Source organism: Ambystoma mexicanum, chromosome 3p (assembly GCF_040938575.1).
Source record: "Ambystoma mexicanum isolate Mex_15411 chromosome 3p, UKY_AmexF1_1, whole genome shotgun sequence".
In the NCBI taxonomy this organism is placed as follows: Eukaryota; Metazoa; Chordata; class Amphibia; order Caudata; family Ambystomatidae; genus Ambystoma; species Ambystoma mexicanum.
Genome location: NC_090925.1, coordinates 1,104,899,044 through 1,104,925,984, shown reverse-complemented (window position 1 = coordinate 1,104,925,984; position 26,941 = coordinate 1,104,899,044). Strand labels below are relative to the sequence as shown.

Below are 26,941 nucleotides of genomic sequence, written 5' to 3'. Positions count from 1 at the left end.
TATGCCCTGAAGAAGCTACTTCAGAGTGAAACATGTTGTGTAGGGACTGCACAGACTGTTCAAAAACAGTTTGTGTAACAAATAAAAATGAATAATTCATATTTGTAATAAATATTTATATAACCAACACATCAAATATCACCCACGTTTGGATTTGACTGGCATACTATAATTCTGCCGTTTTCATTTCAATGACTAAGACATGATCAATACAAATAAAACATTCTATAAAAGAAACCGTCCCTATCCCTGTCTTAGCAACTTCCAATGATCTAGTGAGCAGTGGTCCTTCTCTAATTATTAGGGTGCAATGGCATAGGGGCCGCTAGGTCGTCTCCCTCTCTTTAGTAGATGTGCAGTATTCAGCAGCCTTCTCATATGTTTTGATAGTGGTTGACCTAAACAGGGAATAGGAGTGCATTCTGTCTACATCTCTGATAATGGGGCATACGATTAAGAAGTGCATCATGATATGAATGGTCTTATCACTTTCACACAGTCGAGCCCCATGCACCTTAGCGCACTTAGCAGCAACATAGTCAAGAGGGACACGTCCCAATTTAAACGAAACAAATAGCTTCCTAGCTTCCCTTTGTATGCCTTAGGCCACATAAGCTTCCATTCCCACATATATCCTTAAATTTCAAATGCCAAGATAGCGTGGGGCATTTGTCCAGGTTACCCAACATTGCCTCCCTTCTCACATCCTAAAATGTCCCACAGCCTTGTACATGGCTCAAAGACTGAGTAAGCCGCTGGTGAAAGAGACAAGGCTTTTCATGTTTTCTGAATGGCCTCGTCCAGAGTGGTCAGGAAAAGTGGCGGAAACACTAGAGTTGGATCCACACATGCTCACCTTCATCACAAAGGCTGTTAGGAAAATCGATGCCAAACTAGGAGACCTAGCATCTTACGAGACGGGAAAAGGCATGCAGGGCCTACTGTTAGCAACAGCTTCGGGATATAGATGGTCAAGTTTGTCGGGACATACACAGCACTAGAGAAAGCACAATCGTCTAGTAAGAAGATCTTCCAGAGTAGAGTTTTTGCCAGGACCAGTTGACAAACCTCATACAAAAGACTTCAGGGGGCCCGGGCCCAGTACTGGGAGGCGTGACAGTAGGATTCCTTCTGCCCGGATACAGGCAGAGCTACCAGTGGTTGCAGGGGAAGAAGTTGCAACCGATTTCAGGGAGCACAGCCAGGTGAGAGACTTCCCAGGGGTGTACCCTCTGGCGTGGTGGAAAACGAAATAGTGCATGCACAAGTTGCACGCGCTATCAAGTGATGCCTGGGTACTGCAGATAGCTTTGGGGATTTCAGATAGAATTTGTGGTGAGGCCCCTTCAAGAGAATATTCCTCCCCACATCCATACAACCTTACAATCCCGGTAGCGCCCAAACACAGGTTTTAGCTTAGTTTTAGGTGGGGAGAAGTGATCGTCACAACGCTGCCACTTGTGCTTTCATCAGTGCCATGGGCCTTCACCAACTCATGAGACCTGTGACAGCGGCTATCAGAGAAAGAGGCATCAGGACAATCGTCTATCTAGACGATGTCCTGATTCTGGCAGAAAGCAGAGAGGAGTTGGTGTAGCAGACACATTGGGTGAAGGATCTCCTGACATCCCTCGGGTTTCTCATCCATCGGGGGAAATCAAGATGGACCCCAGTAGGAGGATGGACTTCCTGGGTTCATAGTGGCACCAGAAAGGCCACTCTAGGGTTGCCAGCAAAGAAAATTTGAGACATCAAGATAGATATCTCTACGGACACTAGTGAGAATAGCAGGGTTGTTAGCCTCCTCCATTTCAGTCATCTTCCTAGTCCCGCTTCACTACAGGACCCTGCAGACACTGAACATGAGAAATCAACATCAGGAAGGGAAGACGAGCTAGAGTGGTGGCTCCAGACTATGGAAGCGTGGAATGGCTCAGTGATCTTCTGAGACACCCTGGAATTAGTCAGAGTCAGATGCCAGCAGGGCAGGTTAGGGGGCAAGGTGGGGGTCAGTAAAGACAGCCGGAAAATGGGCCCCGAAGGAGCTGGATCTGCATATCAATTGTCTCAAACTGCTAGATGGGTCATGCGCCATCAAAGCTTTCACGAGAGACCAAGTGAATTGCAGAATTTTGTTGAAAATGGACACTGTCAGCAGTGTGCTACATAAATCATTTAGGAGGCACAAGGTCCATGTTACTAGCTGAGTTAGCAAAGGGCTTCTTGCACCATTGCCTAGAGTACGGAATATCGGTCACGGCGGAGCATCTGCCAACGACCCTGAAGTAAGTAGCAGATTGGCACTTCCGGAATCTAACGGATGCCAGTGACTGGAAGCTAGACAATGGAGTTTTCCATTAATTAGGGTGAATCTGGGGACCCATAAGCATCAACCTATTTGCCACCAGATTGAATGCCCAGATCCCCAGCTTCTTCAGCTGCTGGCTGGACCCAGACGTGCTAGGGATGAATGCTTACCTACACGACTGCCGAAGGGACCATCAATACAGCTTCCCTCCGTGATGTTGAGCAGAGTTCTAGCAAAAGTGCGCTGGGAGGAAGCAGAGGTGGTGATAATATCCCCTGTGTGGAAGTGACAAGCGCGGTTTCTAGTTCTGATGGAACCTTTCTTGGATTTCCCCTGAGTTCTTCCTCAGGACTAGAACCTGATCCCTGAACTGACTCGGAGATTTCACCCTCAGAGTGATGGAGGCTTCCACTGTTGACCTGCAGAGTATTGGGAGTCGCTGGAGACTTCCAGGCATTTCGGGCCAGGCTGCCTATCTTTTGAGAGAATCATGGCCGCCCTCCACACTCAGGAGCTATAACGCTGAGGGGAGAAGGAGGGGGGACTGGTATCAACGGCAGGGTATTCATCCTTTTTCTGCACCTAAAGTGCATGTTCTTAATGTCTTGCTGCCTTGGTAGCAGTAAGCAAGGCATTTAGGACAATGTGAGTATATAGATTGGCCATATCAGTGTGACACAGACTTTTGAAGGGAAGACAATGGGTGATCACCCGGTAGAAGTTAGACTGATTAAGGGAGTTAAAATCAGGACCCCTTCAGTACCAAGGTAGGCACATCTTTGGGACGTAGATATGGTTCTACATTTTCTCATCAGTGGGCCCACAAAAATGTATTGCTGAAGCAGTTGTCTGGGCAGCTAGCGCTGCTAATGTGTTTCATTTCCTGTAGGAGAGTTTCAGACGTCAAGGCTCTAGAGATTAACAGGAAAGTGTACGGCCCGGACGGTGTGACATTTACCATTGCAAAATGGACAAAGACTCGTTGCTCCTCTATCTTCTCTATCTTGTAGCCTTACTTGCCAAGCCAACCACAGCTGTATGTAGCATCATGCATCAGAGAATATGAAGCAAGGACAGCTGAGATGAGACCCGCAGCTATGACGGAACTGCTAATAGCACGTAGGAAACAGAGGTGATGGTGCAGGCAGACGTGGACATGCACAGTTTTGGAGCCATTCCCTAGGAGGAGCTATAGCATCTAAAGCTTTTGTCTCGGGGGGTGAGCTTGCAGGATATGAGGGCAGCCGACTGATCCAGCGATAGTGTTTTTAAAGAGTTTTCTTTTAAGCAAATATCATCAGTGGCCGCAGCAGGAGTTCACAGCTTTGAAAAAGAATAATGCTCGCCTCTGGTCTTGACCTCGAATGAAGATTACCCAAGCTAACAGCGCAGGGAGTCTTGATTCTATTAAAGGCACGGAGGCAAGCATTATTCCCGCCCAGTATATGCAGGTCTGGCTGAATTCATTAGATTATGACTTTATTGTATCTGGTGGTGAGCATATACCTGCCCTGATGCTGTACTCTCTCGTCTTGCAGGAGAAGAGCAAAAGAACGGCTGAATGACCAGTCCTTAAGTAAAAGAACTTGGTGAAGGCTGGCGGTCACAGAGTGGTTCCAGTTGTCGGAGACCGGACACAGTGTGGAGTTGATTGGTGTTTGCATGAAGTTGCCTAGATGGGACATTGTTTTTCGGATTTAAAATTATATACATACACAAGCAAAAGTACCTGTTCTCGGAACAGGTTCGGTAGACAGAGATGAGAATAATAACAATCATCAACTGTAGGTCATTGTTGCGATTCGCTTATCGCTTGATGTGCTTTGCCCCCTGAAGTAAACTGCAGTGAGAATTGGTGGAAGCGTGTGGCTGGTTGACATACCCCAGAGCAGACATTGGTGGGAGGCAAGAGTTGGTGTGCTGCTGCATACTGGGGCCTACTGTGCTCTCCCCTCACCCTTGCATGGTGCAGTTCATTGCAGTGCAAATATTGCAGAAACTGTACATCCTAGGGCTTTGAAACATGGTTTTCGGTGACCTCGAGTTTTTTTCCGTGTGTCAGGACCGGTCCATGTAAGACAACATTGATGTTTCAGCGATTTCAGGCAACCGTCTCGTGTGTGAAGGTGCTGAAATCTGGGCAAAGGGGTGGGGTGTCGAAATGTCATGTAGCTAGTAATGTCCGGAGGGTCCTAACAGGTCACAAAGCAGCCACAAATTATGTCCTTAAGAGGTAGAAACAGTGTGCATGAGTTTTCTTTTTCCTAAAAAGAGCTCTTCCCTCTATTGCCTATCACAGATGTAGTAATGTTGGAGTTTTCTCAGAAAAGTGAAGTTGCGATGACTCAACCAAATGGAGCATGAGCGTTGGAGAAAATACGACGAAATAAATGCTCACAGAAACTAAAAGATGACTGTTTTGTATTATATATCCCCATGAAAGATACATGCATCATGAAAGACCGGTTTGAATGACGTTTTTGGAGAAATAATTCGAGGGAGCAATTCAGGTGTATTTAATGCAAAACGTCTGTATAGTGAACAACATTATGTCCAATACCTGGTATAGCCTTTGCCCACTTCACAGCAGCCACCACTTGCCGCCCTCCAAGCATGTTCAGACTCGACATGATCCTCAAAGAGGTGTCTGGCAAAGTGCTGTCGTAGCCGGCATACAATACTTCAGGCTCAATGACTTCCAGCAAGGACATCAGGGTGGGGGTTAACTGCGGCATCGAAGCAGGCACCATGGCCTTCAACTGTGGACTTTCCGAGGTATCTCTCATCGGTGCTGGGCTGGCTTGCTGGATTCCTTTAATTTTTTTCTTGGTTTTCCTGGCTGCAAAACAAATTTACAAAAGAAATATATAAATGCAATGAAATCCAGGTATAAATCCCCTTTTAGAAGCTTGATTTAATTACAAAAACTGTCATATTAAAGCATCAGTGATACCTAATTGTTCGGGAAATTATATCAAGTTGACAAACAAAACATTTCACAATGCTGCGGACACGCAGATGAGAGAGTATGTTGTATTTGTATTTTATTTATAATGTATATAGCGCTTTACGCCAAAGCGCTGAACAAGATACACTTACAGTAAAATAATAAAGCTATACAAGAATAATAGAGGGATGAGAAAGAGGAAGAGAGTTCCAGTGATATGGGGCAAGCAAGCGGAAAAAACAAAACAGTGACTAAGCGCAAGGGGGGTGAGCAACTGATAACAAGAATTGAGTCTGAGAACGCAAATCAAATAAAGGACACAAAAAGAGACAAGAGATGAAAGATACAGAGGTGCAAGACCATAAAGAGATTTAAATACAATACAAAGTGTTGAGTGAAAAGATAGCCATCCAAGAGAGGATAGTGACAGTGAAATAGAATCACGAAGGGAAAGCAAATATAAGAAACGAACGGAAGCATTAAAGACAGACTTTAATGGAGCCAAACGAGAGACAGGGAGACCAAAGAGTAAAGTAGAGCAATAGAATAAGCATGACAAAATAAGAGAAGAAATCAAAAGTTTAATATCACTGAACATGAGAAAGGGACAAGCTTTCTGAATATTGGTAAAGGGATGACAGGAGGACGAGATATAGGGCCTCATTACACGGATGGCGGTGGACCAAGGTGCTATTTGCCGGTAAAATACCGGCACCGCCTTGGTGGAAAGGGGAATTACCGCCCTATTCCAAGGTTGGTGGGGCGGTAATTCCCCCTTCCCCCATTCCCATTTTTGCCCTATAGGGCATAATGGGAATGGGGAAGGTGCTAATTTTGGCACCGCCAATTGCGGTACCGTAATTAGCTCCCTGGTCCCTTTGCGGGTTTGTTTTTAATGCCTGCAAAAAGCAGGCATTAAATTCCCCAACCCGCAAAGGGAGTTCGTAGTAAGGCGGTAAGGTTTTACCGGTACCAGTAAACCCTTACCGCCGTCCGTGTAATGAGGCCCATAGTCATGATCTAAATTAGTATCAAGGTAAAGACCAAGATTACGAGCAGAACCAGAGATAGGAAGAAGAGAAGTTGGGAAAGAGACAAAAAATTAGACGGAGGAGGAAGAGCAGTGAAAAAAAGGGAACTTCAGTTTTGGTTGCGTTCACAACAAGAAAATTATCAGATTTCCAAGTTTTCATGGCTGAAAGGCAGGAAGCAAGATTGTCATGAATAGAAGGTTCCATGTAATAATGTCCCTGCAAAAACGTTGCGTGCAAAAAAGGTTTTTTTCAGGGACATTATTATATTGAACGGGGGACAACCCTGCAACCCCAAAAACTTTTTTTTCTCAATGTGGGCGGGGGGACACCCCCGCAACCTCTGCTCGCCATTACCCCATATATATGGTCACCATACATAATGTCGTCACAACCTTTTACCGGTGACATTGTGTATGGCGACCATAAGTGTGGGGACAAAATTACCTGATACCGAATAGAAGAGGTGAAGGAAGAGAAAGACAAACAGTTGGGTATCATCCTCATTGAAATAATGTGAGATACCGAAAGATGAGATAACATCCGCTATAGGAGAAGTAAAAAGAGGAAAGGCCCAAGAACAAAGTCTTGGGGAGCGACATAAAGAAGAGGTTAAATATTAGGAGAGGTCCCAGCCCGAGTTACTGAGTATGTGCGATTAGATAGATAGGAACGAAACCAGGATAAAACAGAGCCAGAAAATCAAAAAGAAGAAAGAGAAGCTAGAAGTAAAGTGTGATCCACTGTGCCGAAAGCAACTGACAAGTCCAATAAAATAAGAAGAGAAGAGTGTTTACAATAACAAGCAGAAAGATGTCACAGGCCGGGCGAAGAACGGTTTCCATAGAGTGAAGAGGATGGAAACCTGACTGGAAACTAAGCAGAGTACAATTATAATTATTATAATTGTTCTTTAATGACATGCTTAACTTAATACCAGAGGCCAGTTTCGAAGCGCAAGACTGGGGTTCGAACCTGTGTTGCTTCCAGGACAAATGCGTTGACCCTGACCTATCTCCTGGCTCTCAGTGACAAAAACCGAAACCTGAGAATAGATAAGGCGTTCAAGCATCTTAGAAAGGAAAGGGAAAAGTGAAATTGGGTGATAGTTGGCAGGCTCAGAGGGATCTAAGGAAGTTTTTTTCAAAATAGGAAGAATTGTGACATGCTTAAAACAAGAAGGAAAAGTGGATGTAAAAAGAGAAATATTAAAAAAGGCAATAAGATAGGAAATCAGCGAGGGATAGACTTTAGGTATATGTGACAAAGGAATAGTAACCGAGGGAGAAGTTGTGGGATAGGCACGAACTAGAATAGAAGTATCAGAATTAGAGATAGGGGAAAATGACGAAATGGTTGAAATAAATGAAGATGTGTAAGAAGAAGAAGAAAGACCACCCAGGCCACCAAAAATGGTTCTCGCAAGAGCTTAAAACCCTGAAAGCTGAAAAAGGGAAAGCAGAAAGATCCTAGTTAAAATGTTCCTCCACCAATAACAAAAGTGCATTGAAACATTGAGAAAACCTACAAATACGCGATTACCGATTCTCAGAAAAACCTCAAACAAATTGGGGAAGTAGAAAACAAACCTAAGAACATTTTTGAAATACTAAAACTAGAGAAACCCAAAGCACAATCTACTACATTTATACCTATGAACTCAGACTGCTCCAAAATCCAGCATGCCTCTAAAGCTAAAATATCTAAAGCAAGGGAAAAAAGAAAGACCAGATCGCTAGGAAAACACGCAACAGACCACCTCACAACCCAAGCAGCTCCCCTCACCTAACCATCCCTCCAGATACAGAATATACGGCTTTTGACTTTGCTCCAGTAACTAGCCTGGAACTACTAATTAGTTTGAGCACTATGCGACCATCTGCTGGTCCAGATAACATCCTCCCACCGACAATGAGCCTTGATAATAAGGAGATTTTTGCCCCGTTCCTAGAAATATTCGTCAATGCATCCTTTCGTAGCTACTCTGTTCCGAGCAACATTAAAAACGTGTAACACCACTTTAAAAAAAAACCTGGGGCAGACCCAAGCGATGTGGCCGCCTTAAGGCCCACCACCAACTGAAACTTCTTTCTGCAGACCCACATACTGGGGATTATGGACAAGGGTAAAACTGTCCTTTTAGTACTATTAGACCTATCAGTGGCTTTTGATCTCCTGGACCACAAACGTCTTTTGCACACACAAAGATACTAGCCGCTGTTCCGAAAGGACATGTTTTTCTTTACACTCCTTTCTGTCCAGGCGACTATTCAGAGTCTTCTGGCGAGAAACATCAACAGCCCCCATTCTCTCTACCCGTGGGGTACCAAAGGGGGCGTGCATGTCCCCTGTGCTCTTTAATCTTTATGCCAGACCCCTCTGCAGCCTCTTGTAAGCATCAGGTGTGTTTTTTGCCAATTACGCAGATGACACTCAGCTGGTTCTAGAGATCTTTGGGAACCATGCTGGCGACACCACAAACCTCCTAAACATCTACAACCTAATAGACATGTGGATGAGTGACAACTGGATATGGCTCAATGGAGGCAAAACAGAGCTATTAAGCTTCGGCCCTCTCCATGCAAGAGCAAAATTAAATCATGACTACCAGGCTTTCTCCATCCAGGATTGTGTCATCTCAGTGCGTGAGAAAATAAAAAGTGTGCGACAAAATAAAAACGCTTGGCATCCACCTTGACAGCTCTATGAGTGAAGGGTCACACACATCCCAAGTGGAAAAAACCGGTGCCTACTATTTAAGACTCGTGAGGAACATTCGCCCCTACCTTACTGAAGCTAACTGCACAAAAATACTCGGGCAGTCATCTAGTCGTGGATAGATTACTGTAGTGCCTTGCCGATAGGCGCGGATAAGAAAAGCGTGAGGAGGCCTCAGACTGTTCAGAACGATGTTGTTTGCATCATAAAAATGATCGAGTAACTGCCATACCTTAGCCTATCAGCAAGGCCTAAACTGGCTCCCTGTGAGGGGCAGACACCAGTTCAAAGCAGCTACCCTGGTTCACAAATGCCTCTCTGGAAAAACCTTGAACTACTTGAAATCTCTAGTGACCCTCTAGGAACCCTCACATACTCTTCGATCGACCAATCTGATGCAGGTCAATTGTCTATCCTCCAAGCGGTCCAAAGGCTTGGGCAGGTCTTATGCCGTGAGCTCTGCCAAAACTTGGATTTTTTTTCCTTTTACCGCTATGACAGAACACAGGCACTAGAACTTTTAGGAAAGCACTGACAACCTTCCTCTGAGTAAATGTTGTGTCACCATGTCAATCCAACCTCGTCCTGTTACTTTGTTGTCCCATGTGCATATGTGCTTCCTGATGCCTCTGGGTTATGGCGAGTTATAAATAAATAAATAAAATTAAAAAAGAGAAGAGGGAACATTGGTAGCTAGGGGAGTGGCCACTTTTGAAGAAAACTAAGAAGCAATTTCCGAGGCAGTTAAAGTAGAGTTAAGGGAACGGTGAGGCAACAGAGGAGAAAGAAGACGAGAGAGTAATTGAAATAAACGCCATGGTGAGCCTATTGAGCACACAGAAGATCAGAGTAATATGAACGTTTAGCTGCCAAAAGTGCCTAGGGTCCCCGATCTTTACAGTTCACTGTTGAGTAAGTATCACTTCATGGTCAGAGTGCACTCTTCCAGTATCTAGTACAGCTTGTTTCTTTTGAAGCACGAAAAATTAACTCTTTGCAAACTGCGTGACACTCATGCCAGAGTAAAAAACACACAGCATTAGAGTCATGAACTTGTTCTTAGTGTAGCTGAATAAATTAAAATTACTCACCATAGTGACTAGAGTACTCAGTCCATATTTCTCTTTCCTCCATCCTTGTGAGCGTCCCCAAACATGGGGATGGTACTGGAACCTTTGGCAGCCAAGAAATGGAGCTTCCCCTTTACATGTAGTATAGCGCACAGGGGTACAGCCTCAGGTGTGGGAACACCCTGCCGATGGCCTGCCTCCGGTGCCTTGCCTCAGTCCCCTTTGAACACATCTGACACATAGATACCTGGCTACGCTTATTACATATTAGCCCTTAGCATACTAGCGGGGGAAGGCGGGTGGGACATATGGAGGAAAGGGGACTAGGAGTACTCTAGTCACTACGCGGAGCAACTTTAATTACTTCTACGTCCTGCCCAGCTTCCTCCATGATTGTGGGCAATTCCACCGAAGAAAGAACAAAGGGTGCAGCTGTGATAACCTGCCTCATATCTAGGACAAAGTAAAAAGTTTCATCAGAACCGCCTGACCAAACTCTGCATCGCGCCTGGAGCTGGTGTCCAGTGAGTAGTGCCTACAGAAGGCGGGACGGAGTGGCCCAGGTCAAAACCATCTCCATGCAGTGGGGGTTAGGGGAGGAACAGGTGCCACCCTGCTTGTTCAGGTAAAACATTGTAGTAGAGTTGTCCATTCTGACCAGAACAGACCGGTCCCTGATGAGGGGCAAGAAAGCCTTGAAGGCTAAATCCACTGTCCTGAGCTCAAGCAGATTGATATGGAAGAGGGCTTCCGTCGTGAACCATGCGCCATGAATTGTATAGCCCTCCAGAGTAGCCCTCAACCCAAAAAAGGAGGAGTCCAACGTAATCACCAAGGTTGCGTCCGGTTGTATAAAGGGGGCTCCCACTGAAATATTGTCCTCCATCAGCCACCAGCGAAAATCGGGCAACAGGAGTGGTGGTATTGGGATCCGGTCCAACTCAGATCCCGACACCTGATCCCAATTGGCCACCAGGTAGAGCTGAAAGCACTTCATCTTGAGCCGAATGTGCTGTACAGTGTGCATGCAGGAGGCAATCAGACCCAGAATGTGCTGGAACCACCATGCCGAGGTGGACAAGTTGGCTAGAAAGTGTCCCACCACCTTGTGGAGGAACATAAACCTTTCATGCACAGGGAACACCCTCTGTACGGTAGTGTTCACTCGTACCCCTGGGAAGACCAGTTTCTGACACGGGCATAACTGTGATTTCCTGAAATCTGATTTACAGAAAAAGAATGACAATGAAAACCACCCATATGATCAATCTCCCTGAATGTTGAAAAATTGTCTAAATTCCTATTCTTGCAGAATGCCCGCAATATTTTGAGCTTTCAAAATGCACTTTTAGTTACTGATTTTCCAGTGTTTACATATATTTTGACCTAGTTCAAAAAGAAAATACAACCAATGAAACTGCGTGAAGAAATGGGTAATTTTGTATGATTGCGAAATGACTTCAAAAAATAAAAATGGTGCCCTAGAATATGCATAGAAAAGGCCCTGATTTTAGGAAAACGGTGGATAAACAGCAACACGTTTGTATTTAGATTCAAGATGGAAATTAAAACGCGGGTATAAACCACACCTGTAAGATATACTTCTAATGAACAGCACACTGCAGACATTAGATATCGAATTTTCAGTATTTAAGAATACGATTTGATGGATGTACCATTGCTAGTTTGGTGTTCAATGAGCACAGGAAGGACCAATAATCAAAACAAAATCTGAAATGTAATACATAGTGTTTCTCAATTGCAAAAACCCAACCAATGTCTTGACATAAATCTGGCTTTCTAGAAGCGTATGGTCCCTTCCGGATTTTAAAAGCCATTTCAAAACTAGATAACTTGCTTGACATTGTGTGTGTGAAAACTGAAGTTCCACCATCCACACATTAGGTGTGCGCTCACCTCTGCTTTTGAATTTTTTTTAATGAAATTGACTTATCATAATTGTTCATTTATAACGTGGTTAATATCAGCGAGTGGTTGCTAAGTGCGGGATCGGGATTCAATCCTGTGTTGCGTTGCGTTGTATTGCCCATGAGCTATCCTTCCTGCCCAATGATGGTAGATAAACCTCCAGAAAATGTGTGGGGCTAATCCGCACACATTTTCCTATGTCGCACGACAGACACATAGACCTGTGTACTCTGGGTGGACAAAGCCTACAAACGCCGTCCCCCAGTCATATTTAGTTGGAATATGAGAGCCAAGAGTGCATCAGGGCATCTCAGAAGGGGGAAGGTAAAACCTTCCTCCTGCCATGGCCAGCCTAATTAACTAACAAAGGCTCCATGGATCCACCCTTTCCTATGTTGGCTTCTGGTGGCAGCCTCGCCTTCTAATCAGAGTTTAATTCAAACAGGCCCATGGGAGGCCTGGTCGCAGGACTAACAGAGGACAGAAACCCCCCCCCACAACCTTTGATATGCACTGTGTCAACCTGAAGCCAGTTCCCACCACTCAGTATCAAGGGCAGTGACCTGTCATGTCTGGAACAACATATTTACAGTAGTCATCCCTGCAGGGGTAACCCATTCAGAAGGTACGAGTATGTGGTTTGGCGGAGACCAAATGTCTGGTCCTGTTGTGACTTCTAGGGAGACCTGGCACTTTAATCAAGTACCAGAGAGAGCTCAATTAACTAAACAGAACTTTTGATCCACAAAAGACAGGAAGATGGGTGGGACTTAGTATTACCTGTTTTCGCCTGTTTACCTTTTCTGTTGAAAAGCACTCTGGTTATGCCTCATGCATACTGGAGATTGTTGGTGGGGACCCAGGATTGGTTCATTAAGGTAGGCTTAGCCTATACCAATCACTGTGGCCCATTTGGCTTTAAAAAAGGGATGAGCCCCTTTTTTGGGCAGATCACCTGAAGACTTTGCAAGGAGTAACAAGAAAAAACTCGTTTGGACCCTGGCTGAAGGTATAGTCTGCCTTACAGCTTCCGCCAGTGAACGAAGGCCAGAATTTCCAAAGATGGAAGCAAGATCCCTCCCCTAAACATCTCCCAGGGAACAGAGGGAGCTACTGAATCCAGAGGACCCTGCAGTAGCTCCAGGACGGGTACTCAGCCAGCACACAGTGTGCCATGCTAGGCTTCTCTAGAAAGCTTCCTAGGTGGGAAGTGCCAGAGAGTCTCCCATCTTCAACTCTGTCGCAGGCGCTACAAAGCACCCTGAAACAGACTCAACCCTGTCGAGCACCAAAAACTTCTACAAGCAGATGGTACATTGTGGTTCTGTCCCCCTGGTCCTTCTCTGAAAGCCCCCTAGTGACATTTTACAACCCATTGCTACCTTTCTGCTGAAACGAATTAGCCTTGAACTATTGCGATTAATTACTTTACGACTACCCTGCTATCAGTATACAGAGTGCATCCCTTCCTTTCTTCAAACTGTCTGTTCTCTGCATTCCTTTACAGGGTAGATTGTATTTTGTAGTGTGCTAGAACTGTCTGTTGTGATAATAATAAAGTAGATATTTGTATACAGCCTTGACTGGACAGTCCCTTTTATCATTGGGTAATAATTGCATTTTCGCTGTTTTGCAACTTACCAACGATCCACGACATTGCCTGCTGTTCCGTCAATATTAACATACTTGGGCAAAAAACATTTGACATTTTACTTTTGACCTTTTCTTTTAATCGTTTTTTGGGAGACATTTGGTCAACTTTCATTACACACACACACACATAATCATATATATATATATATATATATATATATATATATCTATCTATCTATTCAGTGACAAAAAATTTGTTAAAGGGACTTTATGGTTAAGTTGCGCTACTAAAAACCTATGAAATTCAGTGAAAAAACTTTGTCAAAGGGACGTTATGGTTCCAAGTAAAACCGAAAAACCCTTGAAATTCGCCAGTTATGGTAAGCTAAGGAACCATAACTCGCGCCACCACCATGCACTGCTAAGACTAACACCCAGGACATCAAAGATGACATCACATCATAGGTTTTTAGTAGCGCAACTTAACCATAACGTCCCTTTAACAAAGTTTTTTCATTGAATTTCGTAGGTTTTTAGTAGTGCAACTTAACAATAATGACTTTCACTTTATATACATACCATATGGAACTGACTGAATCTCTTCTACTGTACTTGATGTCCGCGAACTCATTTAATGTTCTCGGACATGTTCGAAGAACAGTACCACTACCTAAAAAACCCTGGGCGGGTATGTTTGATTGTTATATCATAACATAGGAACATTTAACAAATTTAAAAAAAGCACACAAACACATTATATTTACTAATACATAATAAATGTAACCCATATATACAACACACTAACCATTCATTTAAATGCACTATGTTCTAAAATGGAATATACCACAAGAAAATAAATTGGCTTCCATCATAATTACCTCACAAACACAACAGAACAGAGAACAAGAGCAGACCCACTGAGTACATAGGACATATCTTACCTGAAATAGTAAGTGCACTTAATTTTATTCATATATTTATAAACTTTCTGTATTAGATAAAAAAATACATTATCTTTTTTTTTTCTCTCACAGAAATGTCTAGTACTCTGGAATGGCTAGAGGAACATTTCCCACATGAGGAAATGTCACAAGATAGTGAAACTAATGGTAAACACTTTATAATATAAACTATTTAAATATTATTATTTTGTATACATTTAACATATATATATATTTTTTGTACAGAGCATAACAAAATAGAAACTACCTCTGAAGAAGCTGTTATGGAAAATACGCTTGACAACATAAAAGAAAAAATTGATTTATTGTTGACCAATTTTAATAATTTGAAAACTTTTGTTGAAGATCATTTTAAAACAAAACGTCATATCATTGCCCCACATGTACTTGTCCCCCCTCACCATATCCCAGTCAATTATCCCCAAACCCTCTCCATAACCCAAAACGTTTTGATGAGACTTCCATCCCTTCTTCACCTAATAACAATCATGATGAAACCCCTAATTCTCCTGTTTTTGTTTCTGTTTCTGCCTCACCTTCTCTGTCATACATTATTAATATATGTTAAAGTTTAATTTTTATATTGTGTTGTAAATAGTTTCGTTTTTTTTTAAAAAACAATGTAGGTGTCGGCGGACAGTGCAGGTGTTCTAAAATGTTGGTAAATAAACGAAAATGGAGGTGTCCTGAAGAACACTATACCTGCTCGTACTGTTCGCTAGCAAGATGAAACTATTCTAAGGACACACGCGGTGTCCTGAAATGTTTGTTAAAAAAATAAATAATAAAGTGTCCTAAAGAACACTATATCTGTCCGTAGTGTTCGCTAGGAAGTTCAAACTGTTCTAAGAACACACGCGGTGTCCTGAATTGTTCGTAATTAAACAAAAATGGAGGCGTCTTAAAGAACACTATACCTGTCCGTACTGTTCGCTAGCATCTTGAAAATGTTCTAAGAACACAATTGGTGTCCTGAAATGTTCGTACATAAACGAAATTGAACGTGTCCTGAAGAACAGTATATCTGTCCGTAGTGTTCGCTAGGAAGTTCAAACTGTTCTAAGAACACACGCAGTGTCCTGAAATGTTCGTTTCACGTGTGACGCAATTTTAATTAGTTCAGGACCCGAACAATGTCCGCAGAACATCAACGCGCATGCGCTAGCCAATCTCCGTGCATTTGGTGTCCTGCGGACATGCGCTTCCTTCGCGGACTTGTTCGCGAACGGATCATATGACCGCGCCCACGCTGATCGCGTGTTCTGAATGAGGACACTGTTCGGGTCCCCGAACAAATTAAAAGTACCTTTTCAATTAATCCATAATATTTTTCAATAAAATCTCACCATGGCACAAGTCCCACATAGTAATCCTGAGTTTCTACATACCTTTTGAAACTTTTCAAACTTTTTTTTGTGTTCGATCTGTCCGCGCACAAGCACCCCTATAAAAGACCACGCCCTAGAGCTTATTCTCATTGTGTTTCTGGCTATTCTTCAGAGCACAGCTATTTCTCCAGCAACTTGCTGAATACACCATCGAGATGGCATCCCTGGCTGCAGAACTGCCACCTGGTGCTGCACCTGCTTCAGCAGCACCCCCACCCCCTCCACCACCACCACCTCCCCAAGGGCCTGAAGAGGGGAACAGGAGTGAGGATGCAGAGGGGGAAGAAGAGGATGATGAGAATGAGGTAGAGGAAAACCCTACTACCCGCACTAGGCGTGAGTCTTGGGTGTGGCGGTTATTTACCATTCATGGTAATGTTCCTAAGGCCCGTGCGAACCGTGTTACCTGCAATGAGTGCAAAATGATACTCAGTCGTGGGAAGCACGGTAAGAACAGCTTTGGGACCACTATTATGAAGCGACACCTGAGGTCATTTCACTCTGGTGCTATTCGCAGGGTTGTACCTTGTGAAGAAAGTAGCAGGTTGATTTCCTCTACTTCATCCTCTGTTTCTGATCCTGTCACCACAAGGACCACCTCTGTGGGACAGCGTCTTCCTCAAGCTACCTCACAGGCCATACAGAATGCTGATGACCCTTACCTTTCGAGGGTCACAGTTGTATGTATGTACTGTGACACAGTACTCTGCAGGGGGGAGCGACTTCGTAGTGCTTTTGAGACTATCGTCTTAGAGCACGAGAAGATCTGCTCAGTAGCCAAATAAAACCCACTCTACATCTTCCTCTCTCAGCTCGCCCTTTCTTATCCCTGTGGTTGTTGCCCCCCCTTTACCTTCCTTTCCCCTCCTCTCCTAGTGTGTCATGTATAAAAAACCAAAAAAAATACAAAATATCAAAAACCAAAATAAAAATAAGGCTCTTTTCAGAGCCGCCTTTCACAGTTAAAAAATAGAAGTGAAAATAAATGAAGCAGGACCCTTTGTGTTTTTTAGAAGTCCGCGGACAGTTCGGGAACATTTAAAAAATTGGGTTGCTACCCCATCACAAACATTGCAATTTTCTCTGGGAAGATGTGGTGGCTCTGAAAAGAGCCTTTGGGTGGTGTTTGTAAGTCAAAAATTATAAATGCTTAACACCTACTTCAAAATGGTTGTTGTAATTCCAAAAAAGGTCGCAATGCATTTTGTACATTTCTCAGAAAAATCTGATTGCCAGCATAAGTAAGATGGACTCCATCTCTGCGAAAAATGTATGTACTACGAAACATAATATTTACATTGTGAAAAGAGGACATGCCAAAATCTCTTAGAAAGGCACAAACAGCCTTATTAACATTGCGCCTTGCTTTTTCCATTTGTGGACCAAATGAAGAAGAACGATGCCACATTTGTCTCTGCGCAATCCGTGAAAATATCACTTGAGAATTAGGAAACATGTCCATAACCTTCCCAAGTCCTTCTTTCATAGCAAATTGCAAAAAAAATCCAGTCACATGTCCTAAACTGTTCCCTCCACAATGAATTACAATTATGTCTGGATGTCACAGAGAGGTAGCAAGTCCAACCACTTCACTCCACGTACTCCATGCCAGTGTACTTTCACATGTGGGAATCCAAGATCTACAGCTACTCCACAGCTTTCTGCATGCACCTTCAACCAAAGTATCCACGAATCTCCCAAAATCCAAACAATCTGTTTTCTGAAACACACAGCCATAGCTATCTTTTGTTCGCTCAGCAAAAAGAGTATCTGAGAAACTCTCTCCTGGCACAACACACCCACTAAACTTTCCTGACCAATCCCTTTCAGTGCTTATTCTCATTTGCATGACTTAGGAACCCAAAAATCCCCGGATGTAACTCCCGATGTCCGCGAACTACCGCCATGTCTGCGGACATATCGTAACATGAACAGCCCTTCTACCATTTCCACTTCACTCTCTCTGCCATTCCCTCATTGGATGTAGCTAAAAAAATCACATGGCCATGCACCAATCACATTCAAGACCTCTAGATCTAACTGCATCATCATAGATCAGCCCTGCAAATGTACTGTGAATCTCTCTGAGTACAAGTGTCATATCATTGGCAAGCACCATCCACCAGAAATACTGTACAAGTCTCCAAGATTTCTACTTGGAGCTCCATGCATATCCATATGCATGAACACAAACTTCAGGTATGCACATTTTCTGTACAGTAGATGAACACATTTTCAAACAGACTTTTAGCTTGTGTAATCTGTAAAATGAATTTACTGTATTTTTTTCAATATCCTAAAATCAACTATCACTTTTAAACCTTTATACTATTTACTTTCTTTATACACACACACTCAAATTATGTTAAACTAACATTTTTAAATGAAATATATAGACTACATATATTCAAACAAAATTGCATGCAAGCACAATCTATCTTTAAATCTTTAAAAAAATACTTATACAATTTCATATTTTTTTGTTTTTATTTATTTATTTACTTAATTGCTTTAATTTAGACATGACATTGAGGCGCTATTACCTAGAACAGCTTACTTACAGAAATAGTGGTATTCACTGGTATATTAAACAAGACATAGTAAAGATTTTTTTTTGCTACAGTAATGGTTTAAAAGAAGGCACTGAGGATTTCAATTAAAAAAAATCAATATCTAAATTAAAAACAGCGCTATATACAAAGTTACTAATTTGAAGCTTTTACAATTGCAGCAAAGACCAGTCTACTGAAAAGAAGCAGCCGAATTCGAAGAAGAATGAAGAACTAAGAAGTTACCTGTTAATTTAAGAAAAAAAGTAAGTAGAATATCACCATAATATTTGTATTATTAATCAAACATACTGTAACATTAATACAAGCTATTTTGGTGACTAAAAATAGAGATTGTGTACCATTTTGTCCAAAAATCTCCATCTCTTAAACAGCGATTTACAGCCAGAATGGCCCACAAATTCCTATTTTTGGACACACAAATTACCCAACTGAACCGCTACAATTTTCATATTATAGAACAAACAACTGTTTTAATTGTATACATTAGATTTACTATTTGTACTTTTCCACAACAATAGCTTACTTTTTTTGTCATCTAAACCCCAGTTTAGTAACACATAAATTCAAGAATACCTATCCCTACTAGTTGTAGTTCCCAATGCACAATCACACACCATTACATACATCTGTATCATCTTACTCAAACACTCATGCACACAGCACACATACATTCCAGAACACCCCAACCCATATCTTCTTTATTTTTTTCAACAGACCCTAAAGAATGCCTACCAAAAGTCAAGTCTGTAGAAAGCAACGCAAAAGTAGAGCAAATGAAAATAAGTGTCCAACATAAGCATCCATCTCTAGCAGAATTTGTAAAAAAAAAAGTTGAAACAAAACAGCTAATACAGTCATTTAGTGAAACACAAGAAGTTTCAAGTACAAAAACTTTGCCTCCTCTATCAAAATGTAAAACAAACAAAAAAACAATTAACAGAAAATCAACTATCACTACAGATAAAACTACTTCTTCAAATTTTAATATAGTGCAAGGTAAGCATACCAAGAAAAGTATTTTAGCCAAAATGTACTGTCACAAAGTCCTTCAAAATCTTATAAAACTGGAGAGAAATCAGGTTCAATGCTTAAAACCTATCGTAGGAAATTAATCTTAGAAGCGTTGAAGGACAGTGCAATTCTTCTGAAAAGAAAGTTATTTATTTTACTGTTAAACAAAATGAAACCACTAATAACTAAATTACAAAAAAGACTTCTCAATAAGTGAAATGTCAACAGAAAGAACTTCTTAAGTATCTGCAGAGGTGAATGGAATCACACTACGAGCACAGAACCATATTTTAATGAAGAAGCGTACAAACAAAAGCAAACAAATACAATTGCCATACATAGCAGTGGTCGAGGTTATGAAAAAGTGAATAATACCATAACGGAACAAGAAGTACTCCTTACAAAAATATGCCCTGAAAACTTAGAATTACCCCTCCATTCAGCTGAATCAGAACGTCTAGTGTACAAATGGCCATGCACGTCAATGTGTAACATTCCCAAACAATGTTTCAAATCTTTACGCCAATTCCTCAATAAATATGTAAAAAACAAAGACAAAATCAAAATTAAATTGCTGCAAAATTTGGAGACCTGTCCAGTGCGCATGTACACAGGACTACAAGGACATTCATTGGCCTGCATTACAGGACCTACTTGTAAAACCACTTTCCATGATATCAGAAGGATATCAACACATCATTCAACTATAAGAAATCTAGTCTATAAACTGTACTATGCTAAAAGTCCTGCTTTAGCACTAGCAAAGTTAAATAACATCCTTCTACATGGTACAGCAAAAGACCTACTTGAAGAAATTCACTATATCCAGAAAAAATATTTTGGAAGTGAAAGCCATTTACAGAATGAAATAGCTTTAAACCAATTAAGCAACAATTCTACACATGGCAACTTTTTGCTAAACACATACAAAAAAGAAATATTAAAATTTAAAAGTACATCAGCAGAAGTACCAAACCATGTATGTGTATGTTGCCGTAGAACTTTTTATAAAAGTAACACAAAAACTGTAGACCTATCATACAAAATAGAAGACAATGAAGATTCTAAATGGTTTGAATTAGCTCTCTACCTTGTAGCAGAAAACAAATACGAAATAACTGAGCCCTTAATACTTTGCAGTTACTGCACTACAAAACTTGACAAGAACCAAACTCCTTCACGTGCTATCACAAATAATTTGGAATTATACCCAGTACCAAAACCCCTACAACAACTAATTTATATGAGAGCATCATAATTCAAACAGTACACCCATTTCAAGCAATAATACGCCTTAAACCAAAAACAGCAAAATTACCTCCTTCTGAATTGGTAAAAGGCATTTGTGGAAAAGTAGTTTATTTACCATTAGATCTAAAAGAAAATGTGCATACTCTAGGAGTGCAACGTCCAATGCAGCAATCTTTAATTATCTTAGTAAATGGAGTACCTACAAAAGACAAAAAAATATGGCAACAGCTGGTAGATTTATATAAAGTTAGACAAGCCTTCCAATATCTTAAAGAGGATAATGAATATTACAAGGAAATTAATATTGAAGAAAACCTGAAAGATACAACTGAAATAATTCAAGAAACACAAGAAGCTGGTCAATTTGAGCTACTAGATCCTGCTACAATATCAAATACTTTAGACCATTATACAATTCACCCTTTGCACTGTAATGACACCGTAGAAGATGCACTGGAAACTTACCAAATGCGTCAAACAAAAGGATCGCCAATCAGCATATGGGAAAAAGTATAGAAGCACGTGCTTGTCCTCTACTCTTTCCTACTGGCAAAGGAGGAAGGTATAATGATAGACCTATTCGAATATCAGCTTCAGAATACCGCTCATTACGGATGTATTCTGAAGATCCCAGATTTAGACAAAATGTGGAATACATATTCCACCTACTCTTTGAAAGTGAACTTGCAACTTTATGTTACGGAGTTGCACACATATTAAAATCAGGATCACACTTTCAAGATATGACAGCTACACAATTATTAGAAAAAGTGCAACAAGAGGATGAGGTTTTACAATCAAATATTACAAATCTGTTAGCAAATATGCATGGTACTAAAGAGTACTGGTTTCGACATCATGGAGATGTACGTTGTATGATCAGAAACCTTGGCCCACCCACTTGGTTTGTTACGTTAAGTTGTGCAGAATATGCATGGGAAGATTTACATGATTTCCTACGCATAATAAATAAAAACAAAACAAACATAGATATACTAACACCTGGAGAACTTTGTTCTTTGGATCCTGTTAATGTTTCAAGATATTTTCACCATCGCTTCATTGCTATGCTACATTTTATTTGTAATAAAACTGTTCCTCCCCTTGGAGAAGTGCAACACTTCTTTTCGAGAAAAGAATACCAAGCCAGAGGAGCACCACATATCCACATGCTTTTATGGATTAAAGATGTTCCTAAATTTGGTCAAGACAGTGATGCCACTGTTTTACAGTTTATTGAAAAATATGTCACTTGTGAAATTCCATCAGAAGCCACAAATAGTGATCTTCATGCACAAATTTTACAATTTCAAAGACACAAATGTGGAAAATATTGTTGTTGCAAATACAAAAACAGAGGGAAATACTACACCAAATGCCGATTTGGTTTCCCTAGACCAGTTACAAATGCAGGTCAAGTGAACAACCTCATGTCTTCAGTTAGACATAGTGTTAAAGGTAAGTCACCTAAAAATACATATTACATAAAAAGAAAAGAAGAAGAAACATATATCAATGATTATAATGCAATAATTGCCCACTTATGGAATGCAAACATAGATGTGCAGTACATTGCAGACAATTCTACTGCAGTTGCACGATATGTTACAGCATACTTAACTAAAGCAGAAAAGACAGAGCTCCAAGACCTCTGGAATGACCGACCTGTCATCAGATAAAACAGTATCTCAGAAATTATACAGCTTGGGCATAAAAATACTCACCCATAGAGAATGTGGATCATATGAAGCAGCTGATCGTTTAACTGGTACTGCATTGTATGGTAAATCTGAAAATATAGTATGGCTAAGTCTTGGTCCAGCTAAATCTAGAAAAAGAGTTCTAAAATCATATGAAGATATAGAAACAATAGCCAAACATGATCCCAACAGCCAAGACATTTTAAAAAACAATTTATTGGACACATACTACCCAAACAGAAGTAATACTTTGGAAAACATGTGCCCAAAACTACACATACAAAAATAATATGAAACCTGATGAAAAAAAAGGTAAATATAGAGTAACAAACTGTGAAGGCAGCTTAGTTAAACTGACTAAACCACATTTAATTAATCATATCAAATTGTCATTAAAGACTCCTCAACATAAAGAAGTATATTACATGTCCCTGCTACAACTCTTCAAACCATGGAGAAAAGAAGAACAATTACTAGATAACTATGACTCATATGAGGATGCTTTCAAAGCAAATGAAAGCACTATAACTGATGTAAACTTTACACAGTACAAAACAATGTTGCACAATGAACAGCAACACGAAGACCTCCAAGCCTAACTAGATAAGGACACTCCTGACAGTAGTCAACCTTCTGTAACAGGAAGCCAAGAACCACTGGGAGAACCACTAATAATAAATGAGGCAGAATTAGCTATGATACAAGTAGAAAACACCATGTGTCAGTATGAAGATAAGGAAGACTTAACTATACTACAATCAAAACTAAACAATGAGCAAAGTAGCATTTTTCAAGAAGTAACAAAACAAATTGCACATGGTGTAAAACATGAAAATAAAGAATGTTCCTGCCATAATTATAAACCTATACTACTTTACGTCAGTGGTGAAGCTAGTTCTGGCAAAACATTCCTAATCAAAATCATTAGTAAGTTCCTTCAACAATTGACAAACAACAAACTGTCAGCTGTTGTCACTGCCCCCACAGGTTTAGCTGCCTACAACATAGGTGGTGTTACATTACACCGATTACTACTATTACCAGTAGAACAACAGAACAAATTAGACTATTACAAACTTTCTGCAGAAGCTGCAATGGAATTACGCAGAGTATTGAAACAAATGAAAATGCTACCAATAGATGAAGTGAGCATGGTGTCCAACCTGATGTTAGCTTTGATTCACCTAAGATTACAAGAAGTACTCAAAACAGACTATGAAGAGCTCTTTGCAGGAAAACACATTATTGTTTTTGGAGATCTGCTTCAATTAACACCGGTAAAAGGTGAGCCTATTTTTAAAACATTCTGACACAAACTCTGCCGTAAATCTGTTCGCAGCATTGGAAATGTCAACCTTTGGCAACATTTCAAATACAGAGAATTAACAGAAAACATGCGGCAATCTGCAGATCTCACTTATGCCAACATTTTAAAAAGTATCAGAGTTGGTATACTTTCTAAAGAAGCAGAAGGAATATTGAAAACCCAGCACATTAATGCACTTTATAGCGATAATGCATGTGCTACAGATGTTATGGAACAATTAGCCCACACAAATGTCAATTGTATGGCCTTAATGCCAACTCTTGCAAGCTGTTTCAAATTCAATGAAATCATGCTAAGTAAAGAAATGCAACCAATCATAGAAATTAGCGCCACAGACAAACTAGATGTACATGGTATGACACTACCCATGTGTGACCAAGCCACAGCAAGACTAAATAGTTTAGAAAAATCAATCTCAAACACAGCAGGCTTAGAAAAGATATTAAAATTATCCTTAAATTGCAGAGTAATGCTTAAACGTAACCTTGACGTGGACCAAGGACTAGTTAATGGAGCACTGGGTACAGTTGTTGGCTTTCAAACATACCCACGCGACAACAAAATTCAGTTTGTCAATATACTCTTTGACAAACTTTCAGAAGTAAAAAGGATAGGACGCTCAACAGCTAGATTCCTTCTCTTCAAAGATATGTATGTACGCAGAGAACAATTTTCTCTAACTCTTCCATACGCAGTCACGATTCATAAATCACAAGGTCTTACCCTAGACAAAGCAATGATAGATATTGGTAACACAGTCTTTAAAGAAGGCATGAGCTATGTAGCACTATCACGCTTACGTACACTTGGCGGTCTATTTCTAATCAACTTTGATGCAAGTAAAATAAACGCTGATATTTCTTGCATTTTAGAATACAATAGACTTCGCTCACTATACACCCCCCACCTAAACACATTCTGTTCCACAAAAAGTAAAACGTTATAAAAGAAAAATATATCAAACAGAAATGCAACAGGATGTCACTGCAAATCCTCCAAAGAGAGTAAAAGAAACTAATACTTCATCAAGTACCACAAGCAAAAAAGAATCAATTAGGGAAAGTAAATCAAGTACTTCTTTAAAGAAGGAAGACAAACCCCAAAAAAAGCAGTTAGATACAGAACTACCTGGACGATTTAAATTCTCAAATATAGTTGGTGTAAGTTGCTACGCAAATGTAGCAATGAATATTCTATTTCAATTACCACCAATTGTTGACAACATTTACTTACACAGTACAGACCCATTGTGTTTGCAAATGTTAGTACTTCACAGAAATGCAGCAAACAATCCTGACAACACGTATAGTGTTTTTGGAATAAGACAACAATTGGACTACTGTGCTGGAATGGTGAAATTCACTATAAATTCACAGGAAGATCCACAAGAATTTCTAATGTACTTACTACAATTACTGGAAAACAAAAACATACCTATTAATGAAATCTTTCAGATTTCATACATGTGGAAACATACATGCACTCTCTGCAACAATGTGACACAAGAAGAAATCCCCAATGAACGCTTCATATATATATATATCAATACCAAATTGTGAATCCATTCCATTTCAGCGACTTGTACAAAATGCAAACCATGGTAGATTATGCTCTACCTGCAATTCAGATAATTGCTCCACGTAAGTAATACAAACACTTAGTAAATACATAACACTAATGCTTCTACGTTACAATGCAGATGGTACCAAAAACAACTGCAAGCTGACTGGATTCACACATGGTCAAATATCACTTGGTAAGAAAACCTTCACAACAATAGGTATAATCTACCACACAGGAGCCACAACCAATTCAGGGCACTACACTGCATATATAAAAAAGAAATGTGGATGGTTTGAATGTAATGATGGTACCATTACTCTAAAGCAGAGATTACCAGGAAATCTTACAAACACTTATTTGATGTTCTTAAAACCAAAATTTGATAACTAAACTGTATTTAAACCCTAAGTAAACTTGTGTTAAAAAAATATAAAATGTTAGAATACTCCAAAAGCTATCTAACTGCTCAAAGATTCTACAACCACTAATCAGATAAATGAATACCACTAAATTAGCCCAAAAAATATACAGTTAGAATACGCCAATTGGTATCTAACTGTCCCAAAATTTAACAATATCCAAATAGATAAATTAATACCACTAAAATATATAAAGAAAATAGACAGAATACGCCAATTGGTATCCAACTGCTCCAAAATTTTATAATATCAAAACAAATTAATATGTTACTGCTCCAAAAAAATACAACAAGCCAAAGTATTAAGCATTAGCCAGAAACAACAAGTGAACACTGAAAACAAACAAACAAATTGTAACGCTCACCTGGCTCCCACGGAGGCGCTGACCTGGTCTGGATTGCTGTGACCTCTTCAAGCGTGATGCGCAGGATTCGAAATACCGACTGAACTGGACCCCCAAATCTGGCTTGTCTGGCCCGTAGAAAAATCTTTCTGTAGGTGGAGAAAGGGGATTAACTGACTGCAGAGTATTGTGATTGCTTCCCACCTCCCCTTTGCTCTTCTCTGACCACCTCTGTTATCCCCAATCAAGGCTCACCTTAATGTTTGAATGGATGAGCTCTCCATCCTGCTTCTGGTGCAGGGGCGCGTATTTGGCCAGTTACTTCACTGGTTTCGGAAGGCGAAATGCCATAAGTATGCAGTTTAAAAAGTTCCAGAGTAGAGTCTTCTCTTTGTTTGCTTTTCTTAACCTGCGATCTGTCCTTATTTTCAGGTGCAGAGTCGAAGTGATGCTTCGAGGGATATTGCCGGAGATAAACTCAGGTGAGTTTGTGATAAAATGATCCCTTTAAATGTCTTTGAATCCCTCTAGTAATGTCATTCTTTTTTCCCCTTAGGGGCCGGGGTGCGGTACCAGGCCAAGAAGTGGCACCGACCCGAAATGAGGAGTGGTTCCTTCAAATATGGCCAGGTAAGTCTTGTGACGGAAAATCAGGCTTTCCTCATTTGTTCCTCCTGCTCACCCTTTGTCTCTTCTTCTCCCCTGCAGGTGCAGAGATGTGGCGGAATGCCCAGAAGGTCGCGGTGGATAGTGAAGAGCCCACGAGGCAGGTGAGTGATGCGCGGCGCTGCAACAAGTAGCGCAATGC

General features: G+C 40.8%; 1 protein-coding gene across 3 annotated transcripts in view; it reads right to left on the bottom strand.

The window, feature by feature from the left end:
- Positions 1–26,941, bottom strand: part of NR3C1 (nuclear receptor subfamily 3 group C member 1) — a 656,238-nt gene that overhangs the window by 123,342 nt on the left and 505,955 nt on the right. For all 3 annotated transcript variants that reach the window (XM_069652458.1, XM_069652456.1, XM_069652457.1), the window contains exon 5: positions 4,869–5,147. In XM_069652458.1, coding sequence (XP_069508559.1) covers positions 4,869–5,147 — 279 coding nt within the window. The remainder of the gene's footprint in view (positions 1–4,868; positions 5,148–26,941) is intronic.